This window comes from Salvia hispanica, chromosome 4 (assembly GCF_029641045.1).
Source record: "Salvia hispanica isolate PSC_SH4W2 chromosome 4, Shi_PSC_v1, whole genome shotgun sequence".
NCBI classification, from domain to species: Eukaryota; Viridiplantae; Streptophyta; class Magnoliopsida; order Lamiales; family Lamiaceae; genus Salvia; species Salvia hispanica.
In genome coordinates, this window is record NC_142695.1 from 58,606,915 (window position 1) to 58,634,276 (window position 27,362).

At 38.7% G+C, this 27,362-nt stretch overlaps 1 protein-coding gene and 3 pseudogenes across 2 annotated transcripts; 3 read left to right on the top strand and 1 right to left on the bottom strand.

Moving 5' to 3' along the window:
- Nucleotides 1-508: 508 nt before the first annotated feature.
- On the top strand, nucleotides 509-23,932 carry LOC148929727 (pentatricopeptide repeat-containing protein At4g02750-like). Its single transcript, XM_089057001.1, has 4 exons — nucleotides 509-641; nucleotides 842-1,048; nucleotides 22,684-23,077; nucleotides 23,149-23,932. The coding sequence occupies exons 1-4, from the start codon at nucleotides 509-511 to the stop codon at nucleotides 23,930-23,932; spliced, it is 1,518 nt and encodes a 505-aa protein (XP_088913127.1).
- On the top strand, nucleotides 2,876-4,992 carry LOC125197458 (epoxide hydrolase 2-like; annotated as a pseudogene). Its single transcript, XR_016128975.1, has 5 exons — nucleotides 2,876-2,976; nucleotides 3,086-3,297; nucleotides 3,661-3,831; nucleotides 3,924-4,159; nucleotides 4,610-4,992. The product of XR_016128975.1 is annotated as an epoxide hydrolase 2-like (transcript).
- LOC148929728 (uncharacterized) lies at nucleotides 6,204-7,206 on the top strand (annotated as a pseudogene).
- Nucleotides 23,933-25,236: 1,304 nt separating the features above from the next.
- On the bottom strand, nucleotides 25,237-25,668 carry LOC148929729 (cytochrome P450 71D7 pseudogene; annotated as a pseudogene).
- Between the last annotated feature and the right edge of the window lie 1,694 nt (nucleotides 25,669-27,362).

A 27,362-nucleotide genomic window follows, 5' to 3' on the forward strand; every position in this document is an offset into this window, starting at 1 on the left:
GGAGCAGAAATCTGACAGTGAACGTAGTTCTGGAGCAGATGCAATTGATGCTCACTTTGAGGTGGAGGCACGTCAGTTTAATACTCCGTAAAGATCAAAGTGAGATCATGGATCTCACAGGGGATTCTCAGAGTGAAGATGCTGAGTTACAGTCACCACCATAACCAGACCAGTTGGCAGATGCTCTCAGAGACAATTAGAACAAATATAGAGATAGTGAAATGCTGTTTTATGCTTTGCACGTAGCTGAGCTGATAGAGTTTGTGGTCCAGAATCGGTTGATAGACTATGCAGAAGCAGTTGGTGGTCCAGAATCTAAGCAAAAAGTGAAGTAGAGAAGAAGGAGATGGAGTTTATCCGTTACTCTAACATAGTTGGTAGTATGATGTACATGATGATATGTACAAGGCCAGATATAGCTCATGCTATAAGCACTACAAGCAGGTACATGGCTGACTTTGGAAAATAGCACTGGAGAGCACTCTAAAATGGACTATGAGGTATCTTAATGGACTATGAGTCAGATTATGCAGCTAATCTGAACACAAGAAGATCCCAAAATGGATATATGTTTACTTTGTTTGCAAATGTAATGGCTTTATCAACTACCAAGGTGGTGTTTGTAATTGTGGACACTATTGGTGAATAAAATAAAGTTATTTGTATCAATCTCAAAAGATTAAGTTCCATTTATTGTACTCCTATAGTCTATATGTGAAGATTAGATTTTTACTGTAATCGCTTTGGAGATATCTCAAGAATTTGGTCACTCTAAATCTAATGATCAAGGGCAATATTAAGAGCAATAATCTAATAGTTGTTTGATCAAATGTCTGTCAAGGATATGCACAAAATGGATCAATGGATAAGGCAAAGAGAGTTTTTAATCAAATGCGAGTGAAAAGCATTATCTCGTGGACCACAATGATATATGGGTATGCGCAGAATGGGCTAATGGACGAGGCCATGAGAGTTTTTGATCAAATTCCACGTAGAGATAGTATCTCGTGGACGACAATCATTGCCGTTTTTTGTCAAAATGGAGATAATTAGAAGGCGTTGCTTAAGGCGATGAGGGATTGGGAAAGGTTAAGTGCATGTACATTTGCTAGTGTTATCAGTGCGCGTGCGGATATTGTTGCTTTCGAGCTTGGTGAGCAAATGCAGGATTGGAAAATGCTTTAGTTTTGATGAATTGCAAAGGCATGGCTTTGGTGACTCAATGAAACTAATAAAGTGTTACAATGGTAGTAAATTTTAATTGCATGGTTTCTAAAGACAAATTTAGTGTGATTGTCTACTTATGTTTTGATTGCCAAATGCCAATTCATTTATGGTTCTTTATATGGATACAGATAAAAAAAGAGTCTTATTTTGCCATTTTGGAATTTTCACAAAAAACAGTCACATTTTTATAAATGAAAAATTTCTCATAAAACCTGTGTCACTTACAAATGGGACTATCTTTTGTCGAATTCTGGATTTCTTCCCACATTCTTCAAACTTGGTCATAAATATAATGAACTTTGATCGAGTTTGTGATTTCCCATGATCGACGAGAAATAGTGGCTTTGCGGACTAATCATATGGGAAAAGTAACGATAATCTTTCACATAGCTCTAGAGTAGACTATGTCCAAATGAAATTAGGGTTCACATCTAGTTCTTACGAGGAAATTTAGGATTAGGTGTTCACATATGAATATGGTTGGTCACTTTGGATCATGATAAAATGCATATAGTACTTTCAGTCCAAAACTAAGACCAATCATACATTTTTTAACTATACTTTTTAACTGACCCAATTGTATATATGGGCCGAAATGAAGACAATGATTCACCCAAAATTGTATATATGGGCTTCAAATTTGGTCCAGTTCTATATAGGGTATGTTCGTCCCATGCACCTTATCAAAAAAAGGGCCCAAACACCATTATTCATATTTTAGAACACTTTCTTCTTATTTTATTATTTTTTTCTCCCTTTTTAGAATTAAAGATTTCAATTGTTGTGTTGTTTCCTCCATTCAACCATTACTGCTGCGTCATAAACGTGTGTCATGTTATTTACTAATATGCCGTGATTGTAATTATTTAGTTAGTTCAAATGTCACATTCCAAAATATTAATTAAACATAGGCAAGAAAGCCGTATCGATTCGAATCTTCATACAAACAAGTAATGTCAAATCAGAAATTGATATATACATCAAACAAAATGTGACCAATAATAATTCCTTGGATAAATATGTTCAGCATATAAATTCATTGATAATTGATAATTATCTAAGAAGGCTTAAGCCCCTATGAAATTAATTTTTTTATTATTAAATATCATCAAATTTTCATTATTTTATGTGAATTATTGAGCAAGAGCCCTTGTTATCACAACAAAACATATAATAATTAATGTCTTAAAAATTTTTAATTTGAATTTTAGGACAACACAAATCAAAATACTAAATTTATGCATCCGCCCCTGGTTGGTGAGACGTTTTCATTCCAACCTGATTCTGATCATCACAATCACAGGGTTCACGTCAGTATTTTTTTTTCCCCATATATCTCATAAATTACATTATTATAAACTTTAAAAATCATGTAAAGATCAAAACTTATTTGATTTTTTCCCTCTAACTTCAAAGATAGGAACAAAACTAATAAATTAGAGTTTGATCATTAAGTTATTTATACAATAGATGATTTGATCACAATTTATGAGATACTACCCCTAACATGAATTACACGACATCGGTGCTCACATAAGTTTACAGAATTATAATATATTAACTAAAAAATTTTAACATACACATCAAATCCATATAAAAATTTATGACTGTTTTACTATATGAACCAACCTCACATAACTAGAAAAATCACTACTTTCACCGAAATCCTCACTTCTTCAATGGAAAACATAAAGCATTGCTTTGTAAATGTTAGAGGCCTCAATCTTCACTATGCAGAAATTGGAACCGGTTTCAATCTCATCACTCTTTAATTCATTTTCAACAATATATATGTCATTGTGATGAATTTAGTACAATCCAAATTTATCTAATTTTTCGAAAAATGTCTATTAATTAGGTCCAATAGTAGTATTCCTACATGGTTTTCCGGAGATTTGGTATTCATGGAGGCATCAGATGACTGCCCTTGCCCGGGCCGGATTCCGGGCGATAGCGCCGGATTTTCGAGGCTATGGCCTGTCTCAACCAGCGCCGGAACCGGAGAAAACAACTTTTAAGGATATGGTTGATGACCTGGTGGTGATGCTGGACCTACTTGAGATCAATAAGGTAAATAATTGATTAGAAATCGAATCGAATAAAAATATCATGCTAATTAAGATTACACTGTGTGGCTCATGATTATCCATCTTACCCCGACCATTATGACTAATTTAAACCAACATAAAGCCTATATAAATGTGGGGTAAAGGTCAATTTTAGTCCTACACAGATAACCAAAAATACGAATTTGGTTCATGACATTCTTTTTTTGAAAAACAGGTCCATAACAAATAAAAATATTATCGAACTGTTTTTCTAAAAGTGAATATTCTGGACCAAATTTATATTTTGGCCATATGTTTAAGACTATAATTGACCTTTACTCTATTAATTTATCTCAATATTATCTTGTCTAACCGGATATTTCAGGTTGTACTTGTAGGGAAAGACTTTGGAGCAAAGGTAGTTTACCATTTTACCCTCGTCCACCCTAAAAGAGTGGTTGCAGTTGCTACGCTAGGCGTCCCCTTCGTCGTCCCACCCGACCCTCACGTGTTTCGAGCTTCTCACCCGAAAGGATTCTACGTCATGAGATTCCGGGCAAAGTCCACAACCCTTCACTTAAACCTCTATTCAAGGATTTGAAGTGAATCAAATGAATTTGATGAAAAACTTAATGTGAAAATGAGCAGGAAGTAGGGAGAGCTGAGAAAGATTTTGCGCGATTCGACGTGAAGACGGTGATCAAGAAGATCTACATAATGTTCACAGCAAGTGAGCTCCAGGTGGCCTTGGAGGATCAAGAAATCATGGATTTGGTGGATGCATCGGCCCCGTTGCCCGCCTGGTTTACCGAGGAAGATCTTCAGGTGTACGCGGATTTATACGAGAAATCGGGTTTCGAGACGGCACTCCAGATTCCATATAGGTAGGTTCAAAAGAAAATGATTGGATGTTTTATTTGTTGGAAAATGTAACAAACAAATATCTCAAATCACGTAAATAGAGAACTAAAATCATTATTTAAAGTAAAAAGTGTTGATTTAGTAGTACCACTTCCGTCCGCAATTAATAGTTTTTTTTTTACATTTTTGATCGTCCACAAAAATTAGTACTACCATTCTATTTTTAGTGGTATGGTCCACCAGTTTTCCTTATTCTCTCATGTTTATCCATTTTCAACTAATCATACTCCAATATTACTTTTCTTTCTTGTATTTTACTAATTTAACATTAAATTCGTGTCGCCAGCAACAAATAGTATTAGTAGTGGATGGTAACTAAAATGTCCAACCCCTCCAAGCTTCACCATGGGTTTGAGGGGCGGTGATGGAAAACGAAACGAACATATCAGTTACGTCTCGTGGCGTTTGTGCAGGAAATGGCTCGAAGGGTACGGAGTTGATGAGCTGAAATTGAAGCCCCGGGGCTGTTGATTATGGGAGAAAAGGATTATGCCTTGAAATTCGCAGGATTTGATGATTACATCACAAGTGGAATGGTGAAGAAAAATGTTCCAGATTTGGAGATTGTTTTCATTCCTCAAGGAAACCATTTTGTTCAAGAACAGCTGCCTAATGAAGTTAACAGCATCCTTATAAAATTCCTCAACAAGCATGCATCAACCTAGTAAAAGAATTTGCTTACAATCGTAGTAGGATGTAATAATTTGATGTTTTCGTTTCAGTTATGCCTTTTTCTCGTGAAAGTGTGTTTGGTATCGTCATGGAATTGGAATTGTATTGTAATTGCAATTTTATACTCCCTCCGTCCCACAAGAATATGCACCCTTTCCGTTATAATCCGTCCCACAAGAATATGCACTTTCCACTTTTGGAAACCCTTTTCACTCTAATGTGGTGGGGCTTATTCTCCACTAACAATACTTTAATTAATTTTTCTCTCTACCTCTCTCTTACTTTTCCAATTTTGCATTAACTCGTGCCGAACTCAAAGTGCATATTCTTTGGGAACGGAGGGAATTGTTGAATGAAGATTGTTGACTCAGTAATTCACAGCTCAAGACTTATCTAGACTTAGTGGTCCTATATTCGGTTGTGCCGTTGCTTTTTTCATGTGTAGAGTGCCTATAAATAGCACATCATATAAAAGGAATAAGAGAAGTCTTTTTGAGTCATTCTTCAAATACACAAAGGCTACGTATATTTCTGTCTTCTTGCTGTTCTCTGCTCTCTATTTCCAATATTATAATTCATGATGCAATTAGAGTCGATGAAGCCGCAAAAGTCACAGTCTCGGAGTAACTTTAAATTGAATATCGATTGATGATAAGTGGCAATAACTTTTTTGCCATTAAAAATTTAATGACCAAAATTACCATAGAGGGTGACCATTGACAAGTTACCATTTTGCCCTCTTCCACACTAAAGAGTGGCCTTAGATGATTAACAAATAATGGATTTGATTGACGAATCTGCTCCGTTGCCCGCCTGAGTTCCCGAGGAATATCTCCAAGTATACAGAGAATTATACAAGAAATCTGGTTTTGAGTCTGGAGTACACTCCAGGTTTCGATGCAGGTAAAACAATGGCACGGTCCCGATTTTCTCTACCGCGTTTATTCATTTCACGTCTCGTGTTTCACTTTTGCGTCTCCAAGCATGGCTGAAGATGTTAGAAAAGGGAAGATTGTGATTGGAATCAATTACTCCAATTAGGTGATTGACAAAATATTTTGTAATTAAATTATTATATTTGGTGCCCAAGAATAATTGAAGCTCAAGAATACTTGGAGCACAAGTTCTACCATGTTTGTAATCCCTATTTAAAGGGTTCTTTATACAATGAAATCATCATCCTATTCAAAACAATCGTTCTCTTTTCTTCTTCCCTTTCAATTATGTTTTCTGCACCATTTGACATGGTATTAGAGCAGGGCTCAGAAAAGTTTCATCATCGTCCCTAAACCTTTCCCGACCTTTTAAACCAAAACCTGTAGAAAACCATTCAACATGTCAGAAAACAACGAAAAAAACAGTCCATCCCAATCGGATGAAATTGCTCGGCAAATCGCTGCGATCATGAGCCGAAGCCTTTCCCTGATGATACCACCCAAACCAGAAACCACAGAAAACCCACAAGAAAAACCAGTTGTGTACAAAATTGATACACAACCTCTCCACGTTGGAGGCAGCAAGTTAAACGAAGACAATTGCTCCGAATGGGCCGTGCTAATGAAGATGGCTATAAGCGGCAGGGGAATGGTATCTCACGTAACCGGAGTGCTGCCTCCCCCGCCACGAACAGATCCAGCCTTCTCGCAATGGCAACAAGCCGACCATTGCGTGTTTACATGGCTGACACAAAATATCGAGCCACGGCTGGTCAACCGGGTATTGAAGCAACTGAATGCCAAGCACATATGGGATGCATTGGCGGTCACTTACGGAAGTGGTGGAGACAAACTCCAGATTTACGACCTGCACATCAAAGCCGTGCAAAGCCAGTATGGTGAAACAAGGAAGTCAATCGTTTGAAGAGGTATGGAGCACCCTATAAGATCTGTGGATGTCAATAGACCAAAAGCGGACAAATCCTATGAAATACCCTGAGGATATGGAAATACACGACAATTGGATCCAAGAACAGAGATTGTATACTTTTCTGACTGCCATTGATGGCAAATACGAATCAACAAAGAGGGAGATAGTTAAAATGGAGTCACTCCCCTTGGTGGATCTTGCGTATAACTTGATCAAACAAGAAGAAACAAGATCCCAGGTTCTGCAGTCAGGAGCCGCAACCACGGCGGATGGCATCGGGGTTGGACTCATCGCCCGAGGAGGGTCGAACCTATCCGGTGGCGGTTCGAGGGGCGGCGGAAATCGAGGTGGAGGTGGCTGGAACCGGCGAAGCAACGACGAGGACAAATCGAAGCTGGTTTGTTCCTATTGCAAGAAGAAAAAACACACAAAAGATCAGTGCTTTGAATTGATTGCATATCCCGATTGGTAGGAGGAGAAACATGCCAAGAATTCAATCGCCCCACCGCCTGCACGCACACCCTGGAACCGCGGCGGTCACGCGGCAGCAGTCGTCAGAGGAGATGGAGGTGGCTATCCTCACGCCGCCACCGAGGGCAACAAGGAAGTCACTCATACTCGGAGCGGCGATTGGGGAGCTGCACCGATAGGCGCCGCACAACCGGCGACACACACCGGCGCCGCTAATTTTGCCGGAGAGACGGTGATTCGAGACTGGAGCGAGGCAAAATTTGGAGGAGTTGGGGAAGGAGCGGCGGCGGGTGAAGGTAAGGTAGGGTTTGAGGGTTATTTTATTAAAAAGCCCCAAACCCTACGAAAATTCCAAACTTTATCCCAAACTTTTGATAATTTACCTTATGCACCCCATGAAGGGGTTGGCAGCGGAAGCGCATGCATGAATCAATTACATAATAATCAGATCTATTCAGCGGATTATTTAGACAAAATCTATTCGCGTAATTATCTCACGTATCATGCTCATAACTCAAATAATCACATGCTTTAAATTAAATGAAATCTAAAACATGTTGTTCTAGGGTTTTAGCCATTATACCTTGATGATTCTCCAAAGAATCGAAGATAGCTAGCGCCTTCTCCACTTGAAGATCTTCAGTACAAAACCACGGATCTTCTGACTGGTTCCCGGACTGTGAACTGATATCAGGGTGGGTTGATCTCACCAGCGCACTAGGACTTAAATAGAGAAGACAGAATACCTTTCCCACGGAGGAGAAAAATTCGACCTCTACTAGGAATAGAGAGGGCCGAAAATTTTAGAGAAAAAATTAAGTCTATTTTCTGTCTCCTTTATTCTCCTATTTATAATAAGTCACATATTGGGCCCAGTCAGGGATCTATGGAAGGCTTTGGATATGGGCTCCCTCAATTAGCTTTTTACTAATTTAATTAAACCCAATTTAATATAAGCTTAAGATTGGAATATTACGAGCAGCCACTACAGAAGTAATACTGCACTCCCCATCCAAATCCGAAATTACGAGTACTTCGGGTTTCCAATACTTTATATTTATTTCCCGCGCTTAAGATAGAAACATCCATTAATTAATTATTGTCTGCTATGGACTTAATTAATTAATATCTTATTTATTCCAAGAGAGGACTCAGCAAGAAAATCTTATTTATTATTCATAGAGTAATTAAACTCCAACTAGCTAGGTTCCGAATAATAAAACCTTATTTCAAGCTTCTCTTGAGGATGTTATCAAACGAGACTCACCTCGCGCACGATTCAACATAATAGCAATCCTAGCACCGCTAGATACTAATCACCACTACCCAATATACCAGGCTTATTGGGTTGCGAAAAACCCGCACCATTTGGTAAGTCAAAGTAGTGCATAATCAATACCGTATGCTCAATGCTAACGTACATTGATTGAGAAATAATTTACGAGACCTCGTCTTCAGTAGATAGCATAAAGACTGTCTCGCTGTTAGATCCATTCAGTGCTATACCACACCAACGTCATCTTATTTCAGTAAGGCTTAGAAATAATCGGACTGACATTGCAATCTTTCACGATAGGTAGTCTAAGCCTATCTAGGTTGTGAAATAATTCTTTTTCTTTGTTTAGAACTGACCGTGTTACCTTAAAGTGGACGACGCCCACAACCGGTCTACTAAAACAAAGACTTAGACTTTGTTAAATTACTTATACATTTAAATATGCAATAAACATCCATTAAATGTAAAATATAACAACATTATGACAAAAATAATATGTTTATTCATTTGGAAAATAAAATGAGAGTTTTAACAGTATTCAATCACTCGAAAGGTGATTTCTAGTATACAAACTCTATCATAGACGGACAAATCATAGACGTCTTTGTCTATCATAGATTGTAGTTCCGAATCCATTGCTTTCACCCATTCGCAATGATCGGTATCTGCCTGCGCCTCTGCAAAATTCCAGGGATCTGGTACACTACTTTCCGTGGAGTGATCCATAGATTCTCCCAAACCAATGTACCTTTCGGGCTCATGAGAGACCCTCCCACTGCGGCGCGGCACTACAATATTAGGTGTAGAAGTTGAAGGTTCGGGAATTGGTTGTACTATAGATACTTGTTCTTGGTTAATGGAACTTGTGACAGAAGTAAGCTCTTCTAGAGCTACCTCACTGCTGGGTTTATGATTCATAACAAAGTCTTCCTCTAAGAATGTCGCGTGAGTACTCACAATGACTTTCTTGTCTCGGAGACTATAGAATTCATAAGCTTTCGAACCTTTGGGGTACCCTATAAACAAACATACCTCTGTCCTTGAGCCCAGCTTAGTCGGATCCTTTTCCAATACATGAGCTGGACACCCCCATATCTTGAGATGCTCTAGATTGGGCTTGCGCCCAGTCCACAACTCATATGGAGTAGCAGGAACAGATTTTGACGGTAAATTGTCTAAAATATGACTTGCGGAAAGCAAGGCATGTCCCAAAAACGAAATGGGCAGTCGTGCATAACTCATCATCGATCGGACCATGTTTAACAAGGTCTTATTCCTTCTTTCAGCTACGCCATTCTGCTGAGGTGCGCCCGGCGCAGTGGTTTGGGATTCAATTCCCTCTACTGATAAGTAGTCCAAAAACTCGGCACTGAGGTACTCGCCTCCGCGATCAGATCGCAGGCTCTTGATACGTTTTCCATGATGCGTCTCTGCATAAGCCTTAAACTCCTTGAACTTTTCAAAAGCTTCAGACTTAAAACGCATCAAATAAACATATCCGACTTTCGAGTAATCATCAATAAAAGTGATGAAACCTCTTGCCTCGGTTGACATTGGTCCACACACATCAGTATGAACGAGTTCTAGTGCTTCCTTGGCCCTATTACCTTTCACTCTAAAAGGTCTCTTGGTCATCTTGCCTTCTAAACAGGATTCACACATGGAAAATGATTCAGTATCTAGCCCTTTAAGAAGGTCTTGATCCACGAGTGTTTGAATCCTCCTTTGGTTGGCATGACCAAGTCTAAGGTGCCATAAGTACGTTTCGTTCATTGAACTTGAAGGTTCTTTTCTTTTCTTTGAAATTTTCGATGCATTATTGAGTTCTAATTTGCGATCATTATATTGTGTAGATACGATTGTGTACAGATTGTTTTCCATGATACCACGACAGATATAAGAACCATCTTTCTTAATAACACAACTGTCATTAAAAGAAATCGAATATCCATCAAAAACCAATTTAGAAACTGAAATTAAGTTTCTTCTAAAAGAAGGTATCAACAAAACATTCTTCATAATCAAAAATCTATCACTACTAAAACGCAAATAAACGTCTCCCACTGCAACGGCCGCCACTTTAGTAGCGTCGCCCAGCTGGACTTCGATCTCTCCATCATATAGTCGTCTTGTCACCTGCATTAAGTCAGGATCAAAACAAATATGATCAGTAGCTCCAGTGTCAATAACCCAAGTGTGAGAAGAAGTCGAAGCCAAACATGACTCAACAACTAAAGCTTGGTGCATACCTATAGCCTTGCTCCATTTACGGCAATCTGGCTTCCAATGCCCCTTCTCTCCACACTTGAAACACTTTCCGGTTTGCTTCTTTCTCGACCTCCTCTTTTTCTTTCCCTTAGCATCTTTAGGTGCGACCTGGTTTGTCACTTTCTTCTTTCCTGCGCCAGGCCTAGGGCCAGAGGAACGATGTGACGAACTAACCATCGCAGCCTTAGCTTGGTTCATGAGATCTTCTGCCGACTGAAGTTCAGTCAACAACTCAGCCAAGGTGTAATTCCTTTTGTTCATCTCAAAGTTGAGCTTGAACTGCTGGAAGCTAGGGGGCAGACTCTGAAGGATAATGGTAACTTGGGACTCGGCATTAATGACGCCTCCCAAAACCTCAATTTGATTGAGATGGCTCATCATCTCGAGGACATGATCCCTCACAGACGAGCCTTCCTTCATAGTCTTGCACATGATACTCCGAAAGGCTTGAGACTTAGCCGTTCGATTGTGAGTACCAAAGAGATTCGTGAGATTTTCCATAATCTCGGTGGCAGTTGCCATGGCAGCATGCTGATGTCTAAGCACTGTTGACATGGAGGCCAACATATAACACTTAGCCATCTCATTCGCCTTGTGCCACCGTCTATGGGCATCTCGCGCTGCCTGCGCGGCGTTAGCCGCCGGCACTGGGGGCCGAGGAGTAGTGAGCACAAACTTGTACTCATCAGCCGTGAGAACGATGTCCAAATTTTTTTCCATTCTATGTAATTTTGGCCCTCGAGTTTGTTTTCTTTAAGAATTGCAGAAAGAGGATTGAGTGACATGTTGACGATTTTGGTTGCACTACAAAACAAAATATTTACTATTTGTCACAAACTTATGTGAAGAAATTGAGTAGATTAAACCATAAAACTTTTCAAATTCTCACAACTGTAAAATTAAAATTTTGTACCCTCAAACAGAGGTCAATACGCATTAAAATTTTAACTTTTTTACTGGTCACAACACCGACGAATAGTCCAGAGACCGCAGCACGGCATGGCCGCCAAATATTGCCTAAGCACGACCATCAGATTTAGCATTACAGAATCTTGTTTCTACAACACACTCCCATAACAATGCTCGTGCGTTGATAACAAGACCAAGCTATCTCGTAAATTCTGTTTGAACTTCTGAAACTCGTAATTTCTTAGGATTATTGTCCCCACAGCATGGGTGGCGATAATATTAGAAACCATTTTCTAGTCCATACTATTTACAATGAGAAGTCCACCTATACGAACTCGCAATTTCTTAGGATTATTGTCCCCACAGCATGGGTGGCGATAATATTAGAAATCAACTTCATAAGTTGTGGACCAATCGATGGAGACCATATACAAACATAGTTCGTAATTATCGCTTAGATATTTAAGTTATGGTTTTTCATTAATTATCCTTAGCCTTAGTGCAGATTAAAGGCTTAATTAAATTCTGTTGGTATTTATTTTACTGGATAATTAAATCTTTTATAATCTTTTAAACATCTTATTAAAGGATAATATATTAATTACTAAAGTTTAATCCATATTCATGTCTTCTATAAGATTTATCTAAAATAAATAATTATTTATATCTTTTACGGACATGAATAAATAAACTTAAATTAATTCCTTATTAAGATTGGGAAGAGAATATATTTTATTATTTAATGAAATCGTACATATCTATCCTTATTAGGATTCTAGATATATAATATTATTTAGGAAACTATTTAATTATTCTCTTCTATATCATCTAGGATATAAAATATTCATAGATATAGAAAATAATCAAAATATTCCTAAAATCTAGGGAAATCTTTCCAAAATATTTTATTTCAATTAAATAATAATATTTTAATGATTTCTATTAATTTAGGAATTAAATAATCAGTAAAATAATATTTCACCGTTATCTCGTGGTCGAGGTTGGCACGATCCACGTCGATGATGACCTGCCGGAGTTCAACCGCTGGGCCGGGGAGTTCGCCGCCCAGCCATCTCCGGCAGCCCGCGTCACGCGCGGCTGCTCCCGACTTCTCCCACTGCGGCGCTAACGCACCGCGAAACTCCCTCCGTCGACGTCGCCATTGCGCGGCTAACGCCGCGCTGCTCCGGGGAACTCCCTCCGTCACATGCGACAAGCTGGCGGTATCCAGCGGCCACGGCATATGGCAGCGCCGCTCCGGATTGCCGTCGCACGACTTGGGTCGACTAGGGTTAGGGTTAGGTTCTAGGGTTAGGGTTTCCGGTTGGAAGAACCTCCACTGCTCTCGGACGAGCAGCGGCCTCCGTTAATGTCCGGCATCGTCGATCGCCGTGATATCTGGAGAAAACGTGAGGCGCGGTCTCGCCGGCGGCGTGGACGAGCCCTTGCTCGTGTTTACGTCGCTGCGTGATCACGCGAATTCTTCCACTCGCACGACGCGATTTTCGAGGGGTTTCCGGGACCGGCGGTCTCGTCGGCAGCACGTACGAGGCCACCCTCGTCTGCGTGTCGCCGGCCGATCACCTCCCTCGCTCCCTCTCGCTCGAAAACCCTAATTGGATCTCGTGTCGCGTGATTCGTCTCGGCGCAAGCGCCGACGAATTGCACGTCTCTAGGGTTCCAAGATTTGAGTTCTTTGTTTCGATAGTTCTTGAGTTCATCATGCATAAAAAAAAAATAACAACTAGAAACAAGAACATGCTTCGAAAACAAAAACACATGCATACATGAATTTCGCGAAATTTAAATCCAAATAATCAGAGCCAAAGACTGGCTCTGATACCAATTGAAGGGGTTGGCAGCGGAAGCGCATGCATGAATCAATTACATAATAATCAGATCTATTTAGCGGATTATTTAGACAAAATCTATTCTCGTTATTATCTCACGTATCATGCTCATAACTCAAATAATCACATGCTTTAAATTAAATGAAATCTAAAACATGCTGTTCTAGGGTTTTAGCCATTATACCTTGATGATTCTCCAAAGAATCGAAGATAGCTAGCGCCTTCTCCATGTGAAGATCTTCAGTACAAAACCACGGATCTTCTGACTGGTTCCCGGACTGTGAACTGATATCAGGGTGGGCTGATCTCACCAGCGCACTAGGACTTAAATAGAGAAGACAGAATACCTTTCCCACGGAGGAGAAAAATTCGACCTCTACTAGGAATAGAGAGGGCCGGAAATTTTAGAGAAAAAATTAAGTCTATTTTCTGTCTCCTTTATTCTCCTATTTATAATAAGTCACATATTGGGCCCAGTCAGGGATCTATGGAAGGCTTTGGATATGGGCTCCCCCAATTAGCTTTTTACTAATAAAATTAAACCCAATTTAATATAAGCTTAATATTGGAATATTACAAGCAACCACTACAGAAGTAATACTGCACTCCCCATCCAAATCCGAAATTACAAGTACTTCGGGTTTCCAATAATTTATATTTATTTCCCGCGCTTAAGATAGAAACATCCATTAATTAATTATTGTCTGCTATGGACTTAATTAATTAATATCTTATTTATTCCAAGAGAGGACTCAACAAGAAAATCTTATGTATTATTCATAGAGTAATTAAACTCCAACTAGCTAGGTTCTGAATAATAAAACCTTATTTCAAGCTTCTCTTGAGGATGTTATCAAACGAGACTCACCTCGCGCACGATTCAACATAATAGCAATCCTAGCACCGCTAGATACTAATCACCACTACCCAATATACCAGGCTTATTGGGTTGCGAAAAACCCGCACCATTTGGTAAGTCAAAGTAGTGCATAATCAATACCGTATGCTCAATGCTAACGTACATTGATTGAGAAATAATTTACGAGACCTCGTCTTTCAGTAGATAGCATAAAGACTGTCTCGCTGTTAGATCCATTCAGTGCTATACCACACCAACGTCATCTTATTTCAGTAAGGCTTAGAAATAATCGGACTGACATTGCAACCTTTCACGATAGGTAGTCTAAGCCTATCTAGGTTGTGAAATAATTCTTTTTCTTTGTTTAGAACTGACCGTGTTACCTTAAAGTGGACGACGCCCACAACCGGTCTACTAAAACAAAGACTTAGACTTTGTTAAATTACTTACACATTTAAATATGCAATAAACATCCATTAAATGTAAAATATAACAACATTATGACAAAAATAATCTGTTTATTCATTTGGAAAATAAAATGAGAGTTTTAACAGTATTCAATCACTCGAAAGGTGATTTCTAGTATACAAACTCTAACACCCCATTTGTTGCCCAATGACCCCCGAACTCCTATTTCGTGCAAATCAGACCCCGAATTCTGTATTATTCCCGTAAATTCCCAAATTGTGTGTAAAAATAGGTTTCAGCCCCTAGAAAATTGTGGAATTGCAAGTAAAGTGTCTAGTGAAAATGAGAAGAACAATAGGTGGATATTCGATTGTGGGGCGACAGATACAATAACTTATGATGCTTCCCATCTTACAGAGATTCATAAACCTCATAAATCCTATATTCAGACAGCTAATGGGGAATTTACAAGAGTTGAAGGAGCGGGAACTGTGAAAATATCACCTACTCTTCAATTATCTAATTGTCTTTACATTCCTTCGATGTCTCACAAATTGTTGTCTATTAGCCATGTCACGAAGGAATTAAACTGCACCTTATTGATGCAACCACATTTCTGTCTTCTGCAGGATATCCAAACCGGGGAAATAATTGGACGTGTCACTGAACGTGATGGATTGTACTATGTAGACGAGATAGCTCAAAAAGGGGTGCCATGCTAACTCATGGGTCTGCCCCGGTAGGAAAGCTTGGCTTTGGCATCGGCGCTTGGGACATCCGTCTATCGGTTACTTAAAACTATTATTTCTCGAATTTGTTTCTAAACATGATGAGTATTGTGAAACTTGTTTTTTGGCCAAAATCCACCGAACTTCTGATTATTTGTTCATAAACGTGATGAATTTGTTTCTAAACATGATGAGTATTTGTTACTTAAAACTCGTGTTGATTTCCCGTTTTCCTTAATTCACTCTGATGTTTGGGGGCCCGCACCTTTTATTGGGGACAGGGTCTTAGATATTACTTGGTTTTTGTAGATGATTGCACTCGCATGACTTGGGTATACTTTATGAAACAAAAATCTGAGGTTTATACACATTTTTTACACTTTTTTAACCTTATCAAAACCCAGTACCAACACTCTATAAAAATCCTGAAATCAGATAATGGGAGGGAATTCGTTAACTCGGCCATGAAACTATATTTTCAAGAAAATGGCATGATTCATCAAACCAGTTGTGCCTATACTCCCGAAAAAAATGGTGTAGACGAAAGAAAAAACCGTTCCCTCCTGGAAATGACCCGCTCTATGCTCATTGAGTCAAAAGCCCCAAAACATTTCTGGCCAGAAGCTATTGCCACCTCAGCCTACCTCTTAAACAGATTACCCACAAGTATCCTCAAACACCAAACACCACTCCAAGCCCTATCCTCCTTCACCAAAATTCCACCACCTTTAACTCTTGAACCACGAATCTTTGGGTGCTCCGTTTTTGTTCACACCCCGAAACCTGAACGAACCAAACTTTCCCCTTGTGCAATCAAGTGTGTCTTCGTGGGATACGGGGTAAACCAAAAGGGGTATAGGTACTTCAATCCTAAAACCAACCGAGTGTTTGTCACCATGGATTGCAATTTCCTTGAAACCGAATACTTCTATACCCACCTCACCGGTCAGGGGGAGAGTAGTGGTAAGGACCCGCTAAGTTGGATATAAGCGCCAATACCAACACCAAGTAATCTCGAAGTGGGCCTAACAAAGACGGAAGTAAGCGGTTCCGCCGAGCATGTCTCTGAAGTAGGACAGTCTGTTCCTGAAGGTGACGCTCACCCAACTACTTCCCCGTTGAGGCTATCCAATGTAAGTATTGATAACCCCGTAATCTCGGTTCCTTTTACTACTGATGATGTAAGTGTTGATGAAGAACAGACCCCGTTGCGGAGAGCTGATTCACTTGGATTTTACATGGTTTTAGAGGGTAGTTTCACTTGAATTTGATTGTATATTGTGTATTTTGAGACATGGTTTATAGCTACTTCTCTATGTTATTGGTATTTTGACCATTTTGTGAAGAATGTGTAGAAAAAGGGTCGAAAATGAGCTTAAATGGCGAAAGGTGGAAAATGACGAAATTACACGAGGCTGGCGAACCACCAGCTTTGCATCAGTACCAACCTGGCGACTCGCCGGGTCCTTCGCCCAGAATTCCCGAGAGCTGCTGGCGACTAGCTAGCTTCAAACAAGGAAATTTCAAGCCCTATTTAACCTAGTGTGCATGGGACGCCTTCTACATCATTCTACACGCCTTCAACCCCAAAAATACTACTTTTTCACCTAGGAAGAAGAGAAGAACGAGCAGAGGACGAGTATTCATCGCAAGATTGAAGACGAGACCTCCAATCCGCCCAATCCAATTCTAGGAGTTTCTACTTTTAGTTTTATTCTTGTTTAAACCATGTTTTTGAATATATCTTTGACTTTTGTGTTGAACATGAGTAGCTAAATCCTTCGTGGAGTTCTACGGGGGAGATACAATGATTCTTATGTTTAATTGATTTCCTTTTTCTATGCCTTGGCTCATGTGGTTATTTTGATTTCTTCTGTGCTTATACATTTATTTGACTGATCACCTTATACATGCATGTGGATTTTATTACAAGAACTGAGAAGTGAGTAGTTTAATTTGAAAGAGAAGAAATTGACGTCTTTGCCAATATAATCGAGAGATTTGAGCCTTTGAATGAAGCTAAGTATCTTAGGAGCTATTAGGAGTTGTTGCCTTAGTTCTAGGAAGGAGACTTCGGTTCTAGGTAGCAATCTACAAATTATATGCTTTGAGAAAAGATATAGTTTTACCTTAGTGATAGCTTAGTAACCCTTGAGACCCTTTGTTGGCATAGTTAGGAAGTTAGTTGAGCATAGGATAGTTGTTATCGATCCCGTAGGATTCTACCCTTCTCATCCTTGATCTACATCCGCTTTCTTATTTGCTTTTAGTTCTTTAGTTGTTTTTAATTGTTTTACCTTGCTTTTAAGTAGATTAAGAAAAACCAGCATTCCGTTTCATCTAGATAGTAGTTGAGGTTGGTTCGTGGTAATTAGGTTGACACTCACCGTCTCTATGGATACGATACTCTTTGCTTACTATTTGCTACATTAGCCACGTACACTTGCGGGTATACTTGTGTTAAAAATAAGTTGAGTCAAGTTTTTGGCGCCGTTGCCGGGGACAATTTTGTGTTACTATAGCCTAATATCGTGATAAAAATTAAGATTACTAATCTAGATTTTACTTGCTTTATTTTTCTTTTATTTTTTAGTTATTCTCACTTTAGTGTTTTTCTTTTCAGATTGTATGCTCACTCGCTCTAAGGGGCAGCCATTAGAGTTATTCGACCCTAAGATCGAAGCATCCAACTGAAGGAGAAACGCTCAGAGAAGGCTCGACCAAAGGCGATCACTTTCGCCTCTTAAGAGAGAACCGTCTACTCCTGTTACATTAACAATGGCAGACAACAGAGAGAACAATGCACCACATCCAGATCCGGTAGTCCATCAACTCCAACTACAACTTGCAGATTTGGTGAAACAGGTTAAGGAAAAGAATGAACAACAAACCATGGTGCCAGTGCAAAACATGTACGCTTACAGAGGGGTAGAGGACCCACCAATTGGAAACGATGGGATTGATGCCAATCATTTTAAGCTCAAGACAGGATTGCTAAATATGGCTGAGGCTAATGCTTTTGCGGGGAAGGCCAATGAAGATCCCAACAAGCATCTTACTAAGTTTATTCAGATCAGTAACACGGTGAAGCTTAATGGGGTGAGAGATGAACAAATCAGATTAAGGCTATTCCCATTTTCCTTGAGAGATGATGCTAGAGACTGGTACGACAGCATGGGGTCGGGATCTGTTAAAACGTGGGATGCCATGGTAGACTTATTTTTGGAGAAGTATTTCCCACCTAGTGAAGTTTCGAAGAGGCAAGCAGAGATAATTCTGTTCCAGATGAAGCCTCATGAGACAATCCGAGAAGCATGGACCAGATTCAAGACACTGCTGAAAAGATGTCCCAAGCATGGTTTAAGTTCGGGGCACCAAGTCATAACTTTTTACAGGGGGTGTATTCCAGATGCAATGCGTGAACTGAATTGGAGCGCAGGAGGAGCACTCCTTCAATTAGGAGAGAATGATGTCATGCAAGTGATTGAGAGAGTAGCTTCCACTGATGAATGATGGAATAATGAAAGAAACAAGTCATACATGGTGGCCTTTGTTATAGAAGATGATAGAATAGACAAACTGTCTCAGCAGTTAGATCTTTTGACCACTCACCTGGGGATCATGGAGATGAGACAACCTGGACCAGAAATGCAGGGAGGAGTTGAAGATGTGAACTATGTGCACCAAGGGGGAAACAACAGAAACTTCAACAATTATCGCTCCAACCAAGGAGGTGGTAACTACAACCAATATGGTAACAAGGTGCATCCCAATCTATCCTCTAGAAATCCTAACAATGCTTTGCAACCACCACCAGGATTCACAGTGTCTAATGGGTTGGTAGAACAGCAGAAAAAGCCTACTACTGAAGATATCTTGGCAGCATTCATGAATCAGACTACCAAGTACATGGAGAAAACTGACAAGTACATGGAGAGCACTAGTCAAAGGTTGGGGAAGGTTGAAAACGACGTGCAAAGCTTGAATGTGCATATGAAGAGCATTGATACTCAGATTAGTCAAATTTCTCAAGCTGTGGGAGTCCAACATCAACCGGGCCAATTTTCAGCACAGACCAAAAACAATCCTAAGGACTGCAAGGCCATACACTTGAGAAGTGGTAAAAGCTATGCAGGTCCTTCCATGCCTGTAGAAGAAAAAAAGAGTACTCCAGATGAAGATGTCAAAGCAGAAGAGAACTCCAAGGGAAAGAATAAGGTGGAAATTCAGACCAAGAAAGACGCAGTGCCAGAAAAGCTGCCCTCTCCCCCCATTCCTATGACAGTTAGAGTGCCCTTCCCATTTGCGGTTGATGCACTATTTATTAGCACTAAAAATACCTGCAAGTTTACAGGGTAGATCTAGTATATATGTGTTGTACTCCTGGATCTGCAAAGCTCCGCTCCAATGGAAGATGGATGAATTATGTGTGGAAGATGGAATGGGAGAATGTGTAGAGGGGGAGGATTAGCGGCTCTGAGATCGAGATTGTGAATTAGGTTTGGGTATTTATAGGCTAGAAAAAGGGTTTAGGAATGGTAAAAATTATCCTCCAAGAAATATAAAAGATATTAGTTTCGAATTCTTCAATTAATAGGAGAGATTTGAGCAATAATTTATTCCTTCCTTGAATTTCCGCCTAATTTCCGTCAGCTTTGACTACACTGCGCAATGTTCGTAGAATAGTCCTAACTTTTTCCACAGAACTCCGATTAAGACGTGCAAGATGTCCACGCGAAGCACTTTCGAAGACAAAGAGAATGATATGAATTAAGCACTGATTGGACTTAAAACTCGCTGGCAGAATGGGCTCGAACAGAGGCTGCTGCACCTTGGTCTTTTTGCACCTTTTTTCATTCTTTTTCTATCATTTATCAACAAACACATCAAAAATACCAAATGTATATAACATATGCAATTAAAAACATAATTTGCATGATTGACATTAAAAACGAGTCAAATCTAGCCCTTAAAAACATGCAAAATGCGTGTTTGTCAACTCCCCCAAACTTAATTATTTGTTTGTCCTCAAATAAAACAAGAGAAAAACTAATAAAGAAGCACGGATGCTAAGAACTAGACTTCATAGTTGCCTCAAAAATTATAACAAGAAATTAAGAGTTCGACAAGAATACAAATCAAATCAAGCAAAGCTTATTAGTGCATTTTCATTACTAGCTCGTTGATCACCTTGAAGTACATGCGCTCACAAGTGTTTAAAAGTGTGTTTATCACTCGCTCTCAAAGTGTATGTTGGGAAAAGTGTATGCTCTCAGATCATGCAACATGCAGAGTTTACCATAGGCTTGCTCAATGTCTAATCCCTCCTCTACTTATGTGAGTAAAATCAAAAATCCGAAAGGTCTTTATTTTTAGGTTATAATGTAGGCTCTTTGGTAAGGTGAGGGAATATGGCTAAAAAGTGACTAAACCCAAACATAGCAAAAGTGATCAATTTCTACTAGGGGTGGGTAAACGGTTTTCGGTTAATCGGTTAACCGAGAACCGAACCGAAACCGGTCGGTTATCGGTTAACCGATAACCGACATTTACGGTTATCGGTTCGGTTCCGGTTTTAAGTTTTGCTAAATGTCGGTTATCGGTTATAACCGATCGGTTATCGGTTATAACCGGTAACCGAATTAAATTCAATACTAATTTCAATTATATGTTTATTTAATAATATAATAAAGTATAATTTACTTCAAACTTTGTCACAATTGAAGAAATTGTAATTTATATCTAAACTTTGTCTAAATCAATGTCTAAAAAAGTCCATTTTAATTTGTGTCACTATCAATTAGAGTATTATACTTATAAATTTAAATCTCAAAGTCAATAAAGTTCTTAAGAAATACTATTTTAATTTTAAATATAGAATAACCCTTCACTTATTATTGGAGGCAAGTTTTTAAAGTATAGAATATAGATCATGTAAAGTTCAAGTCTTTTAAAGTGCCTAAACAATTTATATATTACTTTTAAATAGGAGTATAATAATAATAATAATAATAATAATAATAATAATAATAATAATAATAATAATAATAATAATAATAATAATAATAACAATAATAATAATAAATAGATGAAAAGTTAAAAGTTAAAACAATAAATAATTTTAAATTCAATTATATTTTTAATTAATAATAACAGAAATTGTAATTTACTTTTAAACTTTGTCACAATAGAAGAATCTGTAATTTACTTCCAAATTTTGTCAAAGTGTCATGTTGCATATTTGCAATGTCAAAAAAATCTATTTTAATTTGTTACCTATTAGTTATTTATACTTATAAAGTTATAATTATCAAATTCAATAAAGTTTCTAAATATATTTTTAAAAATAAGATCTCTCAAAGTTAACGAGTGCTTAAGCAATACTACTATTTTAAAAATAAGATAACCTTTCACTTATTATTAGAGAAAAGTTTTAAAATTTTAGATCATTTAAAGTTTAAGTCTATTAAAGAGCCCAAAAAATATATCATATATGTATTGCTTGTAAATAGGAGTATAATAATAATAATAATAATAATAATAATAATAATAATAATAATAATAATAATAATAATAATAATAATAATAATATGTAATTTACTTCTAAATTTTATCAAAGTCTCATATTGCAAATTTGCAATGTCAAAAAATTCTATTTTAATTTGAATTTATTATGGTGTAGGATGAAATTGAATGATTATGACTAAAATGCAAAAAATATGATAACAAATTTGACGATTTCGGTTTTACAATCATGCAGAAATGCGTAAAATTGAGAATACACAAAATCAATTAACAAGTGAGAAAATTTCAGAATTTTATATATTATAGATTGAATCATTGAATTAAATAATTGATCATTGAAGGATGGTCGTGAAATTGTTAATTCAACTTTCGTTGATAATAGTGTGATTCGGTGTATGTTGAGTTATCTATCACAACTTTAATCATGCAAAATAAACATTTGAATAAGTTAAATCAATTCGGTTAGTTCGGTTATAACCGAGAACCGACCGGTTCTAACCGAGTCGGTTAATCAAGTAACCGAATCGAAGATCGGGTCGGTTCCGGTTAGTTTTTTGAAGGCATTTTAGGGTCGGTTAACCGACAAATTGGTTCGGTTATTAACCGAACCGACCGAATAACCAGCCCTAATTTCTACTACATCAAAATTAGCATCCCGAAGAGGCGTTGCTTATGTTTATTGAGGCAATGAATGATCGGGAAATGCTAAATGCATCTGCATTTTCTAGTGTTATAAGTGCGTGTGCGGATTTAGTTTCTTTTGAGCTTGGTAAGCAAATTCACGGGCATGTTATTAAAGGAGGATTCGCAAACTGCAATGTGGAAACCGCTCTTGTTTCCATGTATTGCAAGTGTGGAAGCATCAATGAGGCATATGAGCTTTTCGAGGGAATTGAGGATAAGGATGTGATATCATGGACTACACTTATTGTTGGTTATGCAAGACATGGCTTAGGCCAAGAAGCTCTTCAACATTTTGAGTCAATGAAACTATCATCTATAAAACCTGATGACATTACATTGGTAAATTTACATTGTATTTTATTTTTGTTTTCTAAATACTTATGTTGATATAGTACTCACTTGTTTTGATGTAGGTTGGTGTTTTAATGGCTTGTAGTCGTTGTGGCTTCGTAGAAAAAGGAAGACATTACTTCTATTCCATGACTGATGATCACGGCATAGTGGCAGATCTAATTCATTATTTCTGCTTGATTGATCTTCTAGGTCGAGCTGTGCGCCTAGACGAAGCTCACGACCTAATAAAAAGCATGCCTTTTGAGCCAGACGCGAAAATATGGGGATCTCTCCTTGCTGCTTGCAAGACTCATGGAAATATAAAATTGGGAGAAAAAGCTGCTGAGATGTCGTTATTTTTTGATCCATGGGACTCTTCGGTTTATGTTCTTCTTGCTGATTTATATGCTGATTCAGGTAGATGGGAAGATGCCGAGAGGATTCGGTTAAAAATGAGGGATTCAGATTTTAGAAAACCGATTGCATATAGCTGGGTTGAAGTGTCAAACAAGACTCACAAATTTTCTGCTGGAAACTTCACTCATCCTGAGAGTGAAAGCGTATGCTCTTTCTTGGAAGAGTTGTATGTTTGGATCAAAGAAAACGGATATGTTTCGTTGACAAAATCAGTACTGCATAATGTGGAAGAAGAAGAAAAGCAGCATGCACTCAAATATCATAGCGAAAGATTAGCTGTTGGTTATGGGATTATGAAGACGCCAAGTGGAAGGCCTGTTCGTGTTTTTAAGAACTTGCGAAGCTGTGAGGACTGCCACATTGTAATGAAACTCATATCCAAGATCATGGGCAGATCTATCATCTTACGTGATATTAATCGTTTTCACCACATTGAGGGTGGTGAATGTAATTGTGGAGACTATTGGTGAAATTCTCATGTGCTTAGTTCCAAATTCTCATACCGAAATTACCGGGCATTTTTCTTGCTTATGGTCATATAAAGCAGTAGTGTTTATTGCCTTTAATGCTTAGCTTCTTTGTATCACTTGTTTTTGGACTTATTTCCCAACCTCTTAACTCTCTACTTAAGGAAATTGGAGCTATTTAAAGAGCATGTTAGATTTCATTATTGGCTTTTTGCAACTTGTTTTCTTGCTCTTTCCAAGTGTTTAAAGTAATTATAAGCTCCTCATTTTCATATTGTTGATTTCGAATTTTAAATGGGGAAAAATATATTTTAAATGTCTGATATCTTTTGTGTTGATTTCATATTGTATGTCATTTCTCATTGTCTATTTGCTCTTATTTTTGCATGTTTTATTTGATTTCGTTTTAAGGCATTTCATCACCATTGTTGAATATTCTTTGAGTTCTTGACCATCTATATGGAGTGGTCAACATTAAGCTTTTCATTTGTTATTTTCAAGATATGTTTAGATGTTGTAAAGTCTGCACATTTTGCTCACTTTTGGTGCTCAACGCCCTCCCCAACTCCTATGATTAAATGAGGGATCCAATCATGTATGGCAGAGATAAACCGATCACTCTTGCCGAAGTTCATGCTGCTTTGATGGCAAAAGAGTTACAGAAAGGGGTTGTAAGGCACACTGATTCTCAGCCAGAGTCTCTCAACATGAAGAAATTCAACAAAAAGAAATTCAGGAAGACATATGAAGATTCAAAGCCTGAAGTTCCTGGATCTAAGGAGACTCATTCTTGCCATTGGTACAAGAAACCTGGACATCTAAAAAGGGATTGCTATGCTTGGAAGGAGAAGCAAGCTACTGAGGGTAGCCTCACACCAATGTTGTTAGTAGTGATGTAGAAGTGATTAATGCAGAAGTGATTAATCTGATGGAAAAGAATGAAAGGTGGTCTTGGATTATGCAGAAGCAGTTGGTGGTCCAGAATCTAAACAGTAGATTCAAGCTATGAAGGAAGAAATTGATTCTTTGATCAGGAACAAAACTTTGATCCTAGTTGATAAATCCGAGTTAGAAAGGTGATTGGTTGTAAGGGTGTTCAAAAAGGAGATTGAAGTGGCTTAGTCAGAAAATGTCAGGTTTAAAGCTAGACTTGTTGCAAAGAGGTTCAACCAAGAAGAAGGAATAAGTTTTTTCCCCAGTAGTCAAGTACAACTTCATCAGAGTGCTGCTGGCAATTGTAGCTAAAAGGAACTGGGAGTTGGAGCAACTAGTTGTTAGTAGTGATGCAGATGAAACCCAAGAAGTGATTAATGTGATGGAAAAGAAAGTATGTATGTATGTATGCTCAAGAAATCAGCAATCTCAAAACCACTAGCCATCTGGATCCCATCCCTCAGAATCTTAATCAAGGTATCCTTATCTTTCGACACCTTCCCGAAGGCGGCGCGGCAAGTGACGGAGCTCATCATGGAGAAGATGCTCTCGCTGATGTTGACCGGCTCACCAGCGGCGGCGGAAGCGCGGATGGAAGAGATCAAATTGGAAACCTCATCTCTGCGGATGGAGGCGAAGGAGCGGACGCTTCTGGGGCTGAGGAGCTCCATGATGCAGATCTTGCGCATCTGGCGCCAGTAGTCGCCGTAGGGGCTGAAGGCGATGTCGCGGTAGTTGTACCAGAGGACCTTGATGCCGATGGAGTCGGGGCGGTCGGCGTAGCAGGGGTCGTGCTGCTTGAGCATTTCGCGGGCGAGGTCGCCGGGAGGAGACGACGATGGCGTCGACTTCGCCGAGCTTGAGGCGCATGAGGGGGCCGTATTGCTTGGCGAGGTCGGAGATGGAGCGGAAGGCGAGGGCGGAGAGGAGGTGCATGTTGCCGATGACGGGGAGGGTTTTGGGGCCCGGGTGCTAGAAATACCCCTCAATATTTCGAAAATGGTTGTTTTTCCATTTATGCTCGCAAATGTACTAAAAAAATATTTCGAATTTTGCGAGCACAGCCTGGTGCTAGCAAATATTTGGTAGCAACCAGCGCCTTTTTTTGTAGTGTGCTTTGTCGGCATTGGCAAGGGTGGAGAAGAAGGACATACATAAGCCGGGGTTGCAGAAGCCGCACTGGGAGGCGTGGAATCCCGCGAAGCGTTGGTGGATTGGGTGGAAGCCGTGCTTGGTGTTGCCGAGGCCTTTGGTGGTGGTGATGGAGAAGCCATTGAGGCTGCAAAGGAGAGTGAGGCAAGAGCTCACACTGAATATCTCTGGTTGGTTGAGGACAGGGTTGAATCTTGAGAGTACTACTACCACCACACAAGCCCCACAGCCACCTGAATTCAATCAAGGCTTCGCCATCAGTAAGTATGTATGCTCAAGAAAAGCATCTATGCTCAAGATTGACACTGCACACAACCCTGCTGATATGCTAACCAAGTCATCTAGCAAGGAGAAGTTTGAATATTGCTGCAGGCTTCTGAATTTGCTTGCAGCTGAACCCAAGGTAGAGATTGTTGAAGTATGTGGTTGATTCATAGCAACTGAAGGTTCATTGAATGATAAGTGTGGAATCGCAACAGCTGATCAAGAAGAGAGGAAGAGAAGTTGGTTAAGAAACTAGCAGTTTGATGAAGTTTCTTTTCTGTTTCACCTGATTTGAAAGCTCTCGTTCACTTAGTCGTGTTGAGTATAAATGGTAGATCTAAAGCTCATTGTGTGTGAGATCAATTCCGCCGCAGGCGGAAGCGGTGGCTCACTGTGGGAGAGGCGTTAGGAGTTTCTGTGCTGCGGTGGCGGTGGGGTTGATTAGGGAAGCCATAGTTTAGAGAGAGAGAGGGGAAGAGATGAAGGGAGTATACATTAGAACTTGTATTATCCCAAAATATACTCCATCTGTCTTATTAAAAATGAAATATTTTTAGTTTTGTCGTCTCATTAAAAATGACACTTTTAAAATGAAAACAACATTATTTTTACTTTTTCATTTCTATTTTTTTTTTCTCTTTTCATCAATTCATAAAATAACATCACGTAAAATCTCATAACTCATAACGAAAAGTAAATGTTTCATATTTAATAAAACAGATAGAGTATTGTTTTTATGGTGAAGTATTTGTAGGGGTTAGTACTTTGAGTATACAATTTTTACGGTAAAAGGAGTATTTGAAGGGGTTAGTACTTTTTCTAGTGTTGCAATCCATAGTTGACGATATGCTCTAATAGTATTATACAAGTCCATTAAATGTCATCGTGTCATCTTAAAAGTAACGAGTAATATATATAAAAGCCCATTATGATGCAGTTATAAAAGACAAGTCTTGGAGGCTAAGAAAAAGATATTTTGAGTTTTATTTATTTCCTAGTTAGTTAAATTAGTAGATGAAAAATATTAATTGTTTTTCCTTCTACAAATTAGGTTTTCCTTTTTGCTTATTTTCCTTTTTAGTTA

Bases quoted from the DNA above. Each gene is read 5' to 3' on its own strand.
- LOC148929727 (XM_089057001.1), top strand. From the start codon at position 509: ATGGACTATGAGTCAGATTATGCAGCTAATCTGAACACAAGAAGATCC. The intron at 642-841 runs GTGAATAAAATA...ATGTCTGTCAAG, and splicing joins TGTAATTGTGGACACTATTG to GATATGCACAAAATGGATCA. The intron at 23,078-23,148 runs GTTTTCTAAATA...AATGGCTTGTAG, and splicing joins TTACATTGTATTTTATTTTT to TCGTTGTGGCTTCGTAGAAA.